Raw genomic sequence first — 10,861 nt, 5'->3', positions numbered from 1 at the left:
TGTCATAAAATTATCAGATTTTTATGATTTTTAGAATAATGATTCCTGGGACAACAAAGTTTAATGTTATAGGCGAAGCATCTCTATAATCAAGTCCTAAATTATCCTGTATTTATGCAGTTTTTGACCAAATATACTAACAATTTTGTTTTTACTGTTGTTTATTTATATTCTGATTTTTCAGTTCTGACACTCTACATGTTTTAATGTTGGTTAGTCCTACTGTTTTAGAGCTTCGCTTTTAGGATGTTGTCATCCATGTTATATTGTTTTTACACAAATTTTTATTGAGAACTGTTTTTTTATGATAGATTTGAAAAAGGTGGAAATAAGTTTTTTCTCCTTACCACTTCAGAGTTCCCTAACTCTGCTACCTGTACATAACATAACCAATCTGACTTAAAGTTAGAAATAAAAACAATACTGCCTCCTTATTTGGGGGGAGGGGGGGGGACTTTCAGTGTTCATGAAGGTAATTTAAGAGAAAATGCCAATATTACTCATGAAAAGTATTTAAAAAAAAGTTTATTACGTATAAAAAACAAGTGTGCATTTTAAAAATTAATCGCAATAACAAACATAAAAGAATTTTTATGTTTGCATGTTTTTCTTTCCATTTAAAGCAAAAGATTTAATAATAATATAAACTCATAAGAATATTGAATAAGAAATTTATAAACACTAAAAAAAGTTTGTCAGAGGTGGATTCTTAAAAAAACTTTTGTACCACTAAAAATCCTTTGGCTCACTAAAAATATAGAGAGGATTATTAATTTTGCCTCACTATTTTGCCCACTATTTTATATTCATGTATCCAATAATTAGAATAGTTAAAAACAGCTTTCTGCGGATTTTGGAAAGAAAACTTATAAATCCTGTACATAATTGGCTGAAAGTAGCAGAAAAGATAACTAAATTCAATCATTCCATACTTGAAGTCATTTAAATTGTTCTTATAGACTAATTCAAATGGAAGATTAAATTTGTTAATTGCAAATAAAACAATTTCCTACAAATCTAAAATTCTAGAATATTGCAATGAAATAGAAATTTTAACAAAAACACTTGTTAAAATATTTACTTTCTTTTAATGTTGAAAATTTACTTAAAATATTACATAAACAAGGATGACAACATCAATGAAAGCGAATCTCTGAAATCAGACAGTAGAATGAGCAGAATATATAAAGGATGTTAAAAAAAAAAACAATCGCTTCACTTTTTTTAATATAAACATTACAGTTTTGGTCCAAAACAAATAAAAAATAATTCAATTAATGCTCAAAGAATGACAATATTAAAACAATGTTGAATTTTGAATCTTTGTGTCACCTCTCCAGAGAGCTACAGCTTAAGACCTAGCCCTTGCAGAGAAATTTGCTTTACGCTGAAAGTACAAATACAAAGTAGAATGAGATCTGTCTGTCCATCTGTCTGCCCGTCTGAAGCTTAAGATCTCATTAACTACTGAACCGATTGGATTCTACTCTTCAGGGTATATACCTATTGATCATGTGGTGGTTTTAAGCTATTTTTTGGGGGGATAGGAAAATGAAAAATCCCTCCACCCAAAAAAACAGATTATAGGTAGTTACTTCACAAAAATTGGCAGCAACAGAAATTTTCTATTTTTTTTAAAATTACCTCTTGGGGCAATGCGAAAATTTGCCTAACATCATTGGGTAAGTACATCAATATACAGGCCATTGTCTTATCCCTTTAGATCCCTGCAAATTACAGACTTAAATACTTACACCTACAGACAGCCTTCTGCACCATATATCATATCTTAAAGTAAAAAACAATCAAACAAAAAAACTACATCCTTTCCCTTTCTAAAAAAAAATTGTTTTAATATTTTCTGCATTCATAGAATAAGGAGAAATAGAAGTGAAAACCCTAAAAACTTCTGGGAAATTAGAAGGAATCTTTGACTTGCGCAGTAAAGACAATAATGCTAAAATACAAATCACAATGACTAGTTGGACAAAATTAGAAACATTTATTTGTATCTAAATCTAATATATACTCTTAAAAATTTTATTGATCTTCATGATTTAAAATGATGTATTGTATATAGTGTAATACACCTAATTTTTGAACTATTCAAAGTATTCTCTGTATTCAGAAGGTAATTATTTACCCATACACATATGTATCTGATAGAGACTAGCACCTCTGATACACACCCCTTATATAAGTAAAGACAACATTAGTTGTTTGGTTGTTTTAGACAAAGATGAAAAGTCACTTAACATTATGATGTTTTAATTTTGGTAAGTACGATTGATCACATTTGTAATTTTCAAGGGTCAGTTAAATGGGTATGGCCCCTTCCTCCCCCCTCCGCCCCTACCACAAGTTAATGTATGGATGTAGTTGCTATCATGTATAAATCAGCTGTTTAAAACATACATAAGAGCGCAACCTAGTTTTATAATATAAATACCGAGACCCATATTTTTTGTCAATTTTCTTACATAATTAAATTTTTAAGGCTTAAAATGCACATCAAATTCATTTTTAATCCATTTTGAATATGGAAGAGAAAGCTGGAAGCTTGGCTACAAGGCTGTTAGTAAATTATTGCAAAAGGAATTTATTTTGAATATTTTTTCTAAATAATTACTGAAATCATGTTATTTACTAAAAGCCTTATAGCCTTTTGGGTCTTTAAAAATGTTCCAATTTTACTTCAGGCTAGCCAGGCAGAATCTTCTACCTGGATTCTATTCTATACTTTATCTTCTTTGTCAGCATTTCAGGAATTGAAAGAACAGAGGTGGATTCTTAAAAAACGTTTGCCTCACTAAAAATTTCTTGCTTAATTAAAATTCATAAGACTCACTACAAATTTAAAGGGGATAATTTTGCCTCACTATGTTAGTGAGGCAGTAAGCCAAAAAAGTTTTTTAAGAATTTAACTCTGATCAATAGACCAAATTACGTAAAGAGGATATCAGTGCTCAAGATAGTGACTAATATTTTTCTACAAAACACTTGTTAAAGTTAAAATTAATGAATTGAAAATTTGAAAATATTAATCTCTGTTGATTTTTTCAGGATAGAGGTAAGAGAGTTTATATTCTACATGCTATTTTACATATGTAAAATTTTTCAAGGCTAACCCCCCCCCCCCTCTCCATTTGATATATAGAAGGTTTGCATTTTTTTTTCTCATGTAGGGGTTGAGTTACCTTGTCCCAAAATATATTTTTTTTAAAGTTTGGGTTTCTCTTAAAGTGCCTAGTGAAGAATAGTTATTTCTCATATCGTATTATAATCGGCTTTCCACGGATATAGAATGTACAATTATAAGATTAAAACTAGTTTTTTTATACCCGTGGTGCCAAAGGCACCGGCTAAAAAAACTAGTTTTAATCTTATGATTGTACATTTCTATATTCGTGAAAACTGGATATAATACGATGCTAGACATAGTTTTTTCGTAATCATGAGAACCGGTTCCTATTCACTGGATTCAAATGAATACGAGAAAATAAATTCTAATAATTTGTATTGTAAAAGATTACATAAGTTCAGTTGTGAAGTTTTTTTTTTCCATGCAATGAATTAGCATAAAAATTGGCAAGGAAAGTCTTTGATGTAAAATGTTTTTATGAAAATTATTAATATACTAGATCATATAAAACTATTGTATTATTATTAAGTTTTATGATAAAATTACTCAGCCAACAATAGGACATTCAGTAAATTTGTGATTAAAATTTTTTGGTTTAATTCAATGCAAAGTTTAATTTAAAAGTGCATAGTAATAATGTTGTAGATCATAAATATTTTATCATATAAAATTTGTGCTGTATGCATCTGACTTGAACAATTAATCAGTTACAAAAAGTTATAATTGAAATAGTTTACAATAGGTTTGCTGTGACTATATTGTGAGTTTAGAACAAACTTTATCTAAATTTGACAATTTTTATAATTACTTTTGGTGGTAAAATATTATTCTTTTCTTTGGAGTAACCTCACCTAACCTCCTTTATTTTGTCTTTGATTTTCAATGATTGCTTATAAGTAATTTATAAAAAAAAATAGTATGATTTAGTATGTAAGCAAAATAAGCAAAGTTTTCATTGATTGCTTATAAGTAATTTATCAAAGAATTCACAAAAATTGCCCCTTTCTGTTTCAAAAAGGAAAAGAAAGCATTAAACAGTTGAATTTAGAAAGCAAAATTTAATGAAATTCTTTCTTGTCTGCAGAATTTTTGGTCTTTGAAAAAGTTAAGGATGTAGTAAGCTGTTCATACTTCTATACTATAAATCTATATAGGTAATAACAGGGGGAGGGGAAGGTTGTTCTAGACTTACAAGGCACTATGGGGGAAAGCCCCAAGTATCAAGTATCTGAAAATATATTTATTCTAAAAGAGTCCATCTATAATTCAATTGGTAAAAACCTGAAAAAAGATGTTGTAAAAATTTTTTATTTATTTAGATTGAGGATGAATATAATTTTATTCTTCTGGCTTATTTTTTCCACTGTTATTACACTGAGTGTAACTAATGGACAAGGTAAATAAATCTAATTCAATTCAAACGTTTTTGTTATAGATTTTTAGTTTTACTTTAATAATATGGTTTGTGAAAAATTTTTAAATTTTTGCAATAATGATAATTATTTGTTTTGAAAATGAGTTCTCAGATTTTTATGCTTCATACAAAGTTCTTGTTAATGACTTGATTATAAAAATGCAAAACATTGTAATGTTTCCACTGCTAACAAAAAACATTGTCAATGTTAAGCAATTTTTTACATTATCAATGTTTTTTCTTTCTGTTGGTAGTGGAAACATTAGAATTTTTACTAGCACTAAAATGTTTTATCAATTCCCTAGAAGATTAGGTTAAAACATTTGTTCAATAATTTAAGATTTTACTTTTTTTGAAATCCTTAAACATAATTTTAAAAAAACTTGAATTTATTTTTCAAACTTTGTGTTTCAGGACATGTAAATATAAACTTTTGTTTAGCAATTGAGGTAGAAAAATTATGCCTCTTGAGTCTTAAGAAGTACAAAATCAATTACAAGGGTCTGCAGAATAATGTATAAAATAAACATAGAAAAAAGACAGAAAAAAATAAAGAGTAAATTTAATTATTTTATTTAGAGACATTTCTGGATGAAATGACAAATATGAGAAAAACAATTGAAGATTTGAAAACACAAATTGAGGTAAATTTTATGTAATAAGATAGAGGGCCAAAGCTTTTTGAAATGATAAAAATAAAGAATAAGGGCATGCATAAAAAAGAGCAACAGGAAGTAAGCAAAAGAGTGTTTGTAAGAATGACAGAGTTAGATGTTCTAAAAGCTGCTGTTTTTATTGACTGCTGAACCTCAAACACATCTATAAAAAATTCATTATTTTGTTTTTATTGTCTAAAACTAACCTGTTTTACAGTAAGTTACAAATAGATTTATATGATTTTGATTTTTGTAATTTTGATGAATTGGTCATAGAATTTAATTTTGTATTAAACTATTCTCATTTTAAAGGAAAAAATTGATTCTACATACAATGAATTGAAAAATGACTCTCAGGTAAAGAAATTACATTTGTTAAACCTTTTGTCCTGATTATTTCTTTTTCATAAGATGTTTTATCCAAAACGTAGTTTGATATGTAAATCAATATTATATACTTGGTCATGAAAGCAGCTTATTTCTATATTTGTGGATCCTTAGTTTTGGACCTTTTCAGATTGCTGGCTATTTTTTCAAAAAGTTTACTTGACACTTCAAGGAGATTATTATTAATTATTTTGATCACTCCCCCCCCCCCCCTAACAAGAAAAAAGGAAAGTAATATTTTTTACTTATCTAAAAATAACATTTTGTACCTTTAAAAGATCTATTTCAATAATAATCTCAATTTTTGAACTACAAAAAAATAATTGCAAGGCTATTAACTAATTGCACTTCATTTTACGATTGACCTAAACTTCAATAACACTTTCTTCAATTTCAGGTTTTACAACAACAGTTAACAAGTTTGAAACTTGATACTGAAACAAATCTGACCAAGGTATAAATTAATAAAAATCAATTAGCTAAATTAATATATGATTATTTTCCTCTATGAAAAAATGTAAGCTTAACTAAAAATTAAATTTTTTCTAGATTCTAGAAAGCAAAGAGAAGAAAACAGGTATAAAGATATAATTATATATCTCTATCTTTATATTAGAAAACATTTTTCCATCTATTAACTCATTTCCAATTGTAAATACAAATTTTGAAAGTATTGTAGAATAAAAATACTATTTTGATATTATATAATATTTCAGATTGCTACACTTTTGATTCTACCACAGGTAATTCAAATTTGATATTAATAGATCACAGAAGATTGTGAATGATCCCTCACCCCACACTGTATGAGAGAGGGAAGGGAGTCCAACTGTTAAGAGTTTGTATTTGAATATATCTTTATATTTATGTAAACCTAAAGAAACACTGACTTATAGACTAATCTACTGAATTTAAAATAAAAAAGAAATAATATAAGAGGATAATTATAAAGTATTCTACTTATCTATAATACAAAGTAGAATGATGTCTATCCATCTGTCTGTCCGTCCGTCTGTCCATCCGTCTGACCGTCTATCCATCCGTCTGTCCGTCTGTCTGTCTGTCCTTCTGTCCGTCTGTCCGTCTGTCTGTCTGTCCATCCGTATGTACGTCCGTCTGTCCGTCTGTCTGTCTGTCCGTCCGTCAGTCCGTCCGTTTGTCTGTCTGTCTGTTCGTCTTCCATCCATCTGTCTGTCCGTCCGTCTGAAGCTTAAGATCTCTGTAAAAACTGAACCGATTGGATTCTACTCTTCAGGGTATATAACCATCGGTTCTGTGGTGGTTTTAAGATATTTTAAGACACCCCCAACCTCCCAAAAAATGAAAATTTCCCCCCCCATAAAAAATTTTCATATTTTTTTCTAATTTTAATGTTTTTTATGTTTTTATAAATTTTTATATTTTTTTTTTACTTTTATAAATTTTTTTATATTTTCAATAATTTTTCTTCTTTTTAAATTTCTTTCAAAAAGATTGTAAAACCTTCTTTCTCCTATAGGGGCGAAGCCCCAAAAAATCTAATGTCAAAGAAATTTTTAAAAACTTTTAAAAAGTTATAAATCCCCTGAACCTTCAGGAAATAAAACCCTAGAGGCTAGGGGAGAAGCCACTAGTGTCTTAAAAATAAATATGTTTATTTGGTAAAATTATTATTGCATATGTAAGATAATCTATAATACAAAGTTTAAAAAAATAATTTTTCCATCCATCTGTCCCTTAAAGTGATCGCGAAGCAAATTTTTCAAATTGCATTTTTATTTACCTTTTCTTATCTTTTAAGTAATTTTCATTGAATAATGCCTTAAAAATTCCACTAAGTTAGAAATAAATTAATTAAGGATTACAAGATCCATTTCTAGCAAAAATATCACAACAATCTGTGCACTTATAAGACTAAGGAAAAATCACCCTTTTCTTTGCTTTCACATTAAAACAACGAAATTTATACTGCAAAATTTTTGTTGTACTACATCTCTGTTGATATAAATTTTCAAACTTGGTTTACAATTAAATATAAAACCTGCATTTATTTTGTAAAATAAGTTACCAAATATTGATATATCTATGCAGGTACACTAACATATGAAAAATTGTTGAAATCTTCAGAAATTACTTCATTTAAGAATAAAATTGGGCAAGAGAATAAACAAATATTATTTGCTATACATATGCAGCAAAAAATTTAGCAGTCTTACTAAAGGTTTTCCATAAACAAAAGCAATCTTTTTTTTTCTCCCAATCATTGGAAAGGAGTCAAATTTTTCTTTTTTCCCTATCTTTTCTATTTTTTTATCAAGTTCTTATTTTTTTTATTTTCAAATTTTTTTCTTCATTTTAATTTTCTTTTAAACTTTTTTTTCTAATTGACAAAGATTGTGAAACCTTCCTTCTCCTGTAGGGGCGAAGCCCCAAAAATGCTAACAGCAAAGAAATATTTAAAAGCATTAAAAAAGAGAAAAAATTGAAGGTTTTAAAAAATATAAAGTTATAAAGATTATAAAGAGTTATAAAGAGATATATAAAGTTATAAAATATTGAAAAATTTATTAAATTTTCCCCTGAACCTTTAGGGAAAAGCCCCTATATATAGGCAACATATTATAATCACATTTATATAAAGGATATGGTTACAAACTGTTAAAAGATCTAAGATATAACTGGTATCATGCAAAGTTAAAATGTGAGTCAGAGGGAGGAGAATTAGCCTCTATCAGAACAACTCAAGAATGGCAATTTGTGAAAGGTTTGTTAAAAGATATAAAAAAAATAATTCATTTAAAGCTTAAGCAAGGTTAACAATATCTATAAAAACAAAGATCAAAAATCATACTAGGACATTTGTTTAGTGTCAGAACTTAATCAGAAGTCTAAACAAAATTGTATGAAATTATATCATATAAATTAAAGTTGAAGTTGAAAAATTGACATGTTTATGGACCTTGGACTCTTTGGTAATGCTTTCTAATAAGTACCTAACTCTTACAAGAATCACCATGACAAGTATAAAATGAACAGGACAATTCTATCATACTTAAATTAACAATAAGATTTATCTGTACATACCATTTGACCCTAATCACAGAAAAGCTTTGCTTGTAATAAAATTAAAACTTCAAATAGAAATAGTATCATTTTTAACTACATTTCAGTATTATTATTTAGAGGTAATCAACCTGGGTGGAGCTGATGCCTATGTATGGCTTGGTGGTACTGATGTTCTACAGGAGAGAAATTGGTTGTGGACAGATGGATCTCCAGGTATTAACTGTAACTTTATTTTGTAGTTAGTAGTAACAAATAGACAGATATATTTAAAGTTAATAAATTTATCCTTGTTTATATCAAAATATCTTTGTATTGCTTTATAAAATACTAAAAGAATTTTTATTGATTAACAGTCTTTTAATGGTAAAAGTGATATGTGTACTTTCACTCAAAGTGATCATTGAGGACTGACACTCCCTCCTCCATTATTGCAGAATTGTTGAACTCCCCCCCCCCCCAAAAAAAAATGATTAGACATCCCTGTAGGCCCCCACTTAATTTTTGTTTTATGTTGATTTATTTTCCTATATTTATATTGATGTAATAATTGAATTCCTTACTTTATATTTTAGTAAGTTTTACTGACTGGAGACCAGATTTTCCAAGAAACATGACTAGATACAACTGTCTTGCAGTAAATAGATTTTTTTACAATATTAGTACCCAAAGAGTAGAAAAAGAATAAAAATTTGTTTCAAAAATATTTATCCAAGTAAGGGAACTCCTAATAGAAAAAAATTTGGGTTGATCAATAGTTATTTTCAGGATTTCTCTGGCTAGGACCAATATTTCTAAAATAAATGTTTTATCCTAATTTTACTTCAAAGACAAATTTGTTTAGGTGTTTTCCCCCAAATGTGAACATTCAAAATAAAGAAAACTCATTGATTTCTACATTGACAGAATGATTTGGAAATCTATACCCTTAAATGCATAATTATTGTCGTATTTTAAGCAAAAATGTATAAATCACAGAAAAAAAAATTGTACTAGAATATTGATTACAACTAAAATGTAATTTTTAAAAACATTATTGTTTAAAATACCATTAGAACATGATTCAATGCTAGCTTTTCAAATTTTAGGGCCATATAGATTTCAATTGGGGATGGTTTGACTCTGACTGCTATGCATATGCAAGAAACTATGCTGTCTGTAAGATACAAGGTAATAATACAGATACTTTTAACAACAAGTCTCTTGGTAAAAAATAACTTAATGACAAACCTCTGCTTTTGCCCCCCTAATATTATTTTAGACTTAATTCCCTTGTTGGTTATACTTTATTCCTGAACAAAACCTATACGTAATTTCAGCTGTCATTAAGGGGCAACTACTTAAAGAATTGCTGACCTCTACATCTGCACCCATAATATTATTTTAGATTGTATCACTTAATGTTTATGACTTAGGAACTGCACAATTAGGGGTCAGAATAGGTGGTCATCTTGCCCCCCCCCCTTTCCCTACCGCCCACTTCATGATCAATGAAGAACTCACATGTAAAGTGACCAATCTTTTCGAGTTAAATACTGTTTTGAATCTTTTAAGATATATTTGGAACATTAAGAAAAATATCCATGATTTTATAACATTAAAAAGACTTTTTAGCATAATGAATTGAATGATGATGACCTTGGTAATGATGAATGCTGAATGGAGAAAATACTTTTTTGTAATCTTTTTTTGATTTTGCAAATTTTTAACAAAATAAATCATTTTTGGCTTCATATCTTGACTTACTTCATTTATTTTAAGATGTTAGGATGTTTATCTGTCTTATTGTCTGAAGCTTAGATTTTTTTGAATACTTAAACTATTGGCTTCTCATTTTTAGGAAAGCTAAATATAGATCTTGAGATGGTTTTATGCTAGTTTTGGCGACCTTCTTACTACTTTGTATAAAGGGCCCATACATGCTAGGTGCGCGGCTGCTAGTATATAATAAAATGTAAAAACTTTAGGTCTGATATTATATATTTACTTCATATAAGAAAGAACTTCTAAATTGAAGTTGGATGCTTTTGGTGGATGAATACACTTTTCAAGGTTTTTTGATTATTTTTCTATAATATCAGCTAGTTGAGGCTTTAACATTCATGAATGATGTTTTATAATAACGTTTTCATGTTTGCTTAACAACTTTGGGGACTTTCATAGAATTCTGATCATAAACTTGATTACATAGAGTGAATAATTTTTAAGATTATTATAAGG

General features: G+C 28.2%; 1 protein-coding gene across 2 annotated transcripts; it reads left to right on the top strand.

The window, feature by feature from the left end:
- Positions 1-2,934: 2,934 nt before the first annotated feature.
- LOC145324648 (perlucin-like protein) lies at positions 2,935-10,376 on the top strand. Of its 2 annotated transcripts, none has more exons than XM_080167231.1 (12): positions 2,935-3,070; positions 4,462-4,538; positions 5,136-5,200; positions 5,525-5,569; positions 5,997-6,053; positions 6,149-6,176; positions 6,316-6,342; positions 8,220-8,342; positions 8,762-8,857; positions 9,217-9,278; positions 9,730-9,811; positions 10,256-10,376. In XM_080167231.1, exons 2-12 carry the CDS (start codon positions 4,469-4,471, stop codon positions 10,258-10,260), a joined length of 660 nt encoding a protein of 219 aa, XP_080023357.1. In that variant the 5' UTR covers positions 2,935-3,070; positions 4,462-4,468; the 3' UTR covers positions 10,261-10,376. The 2 variants fall into 2 exon arrangements, with proteins under 2 accessions (XP_080023357.1, XP_080023356.1); XM_080167230.1 differs by lacking the exon at positions 2,935-3,070 and adding an exon at positions 4,328-4,359.
- Positions 10,377-10,861: the final 485 nt, after the last annotated feature.

This window comes from Acartia tonsa, chromosome 7 (genome assembly GCF_053477335.1).
Source record: "Acartia tonsa isolate MP-2025a chromosome 7, ASM5347733v1, whole genome shotgun sequence".
NCBI classification, from domain to species: Eukaryota; Metazoa; Arthropoda; class Copepoda; order Calanoida; family Acartiidae; genus Acartia; species Acartia tonsa.
This window is presented reverse-complemented; position numbering and strand designations above follow the sequence as displayed.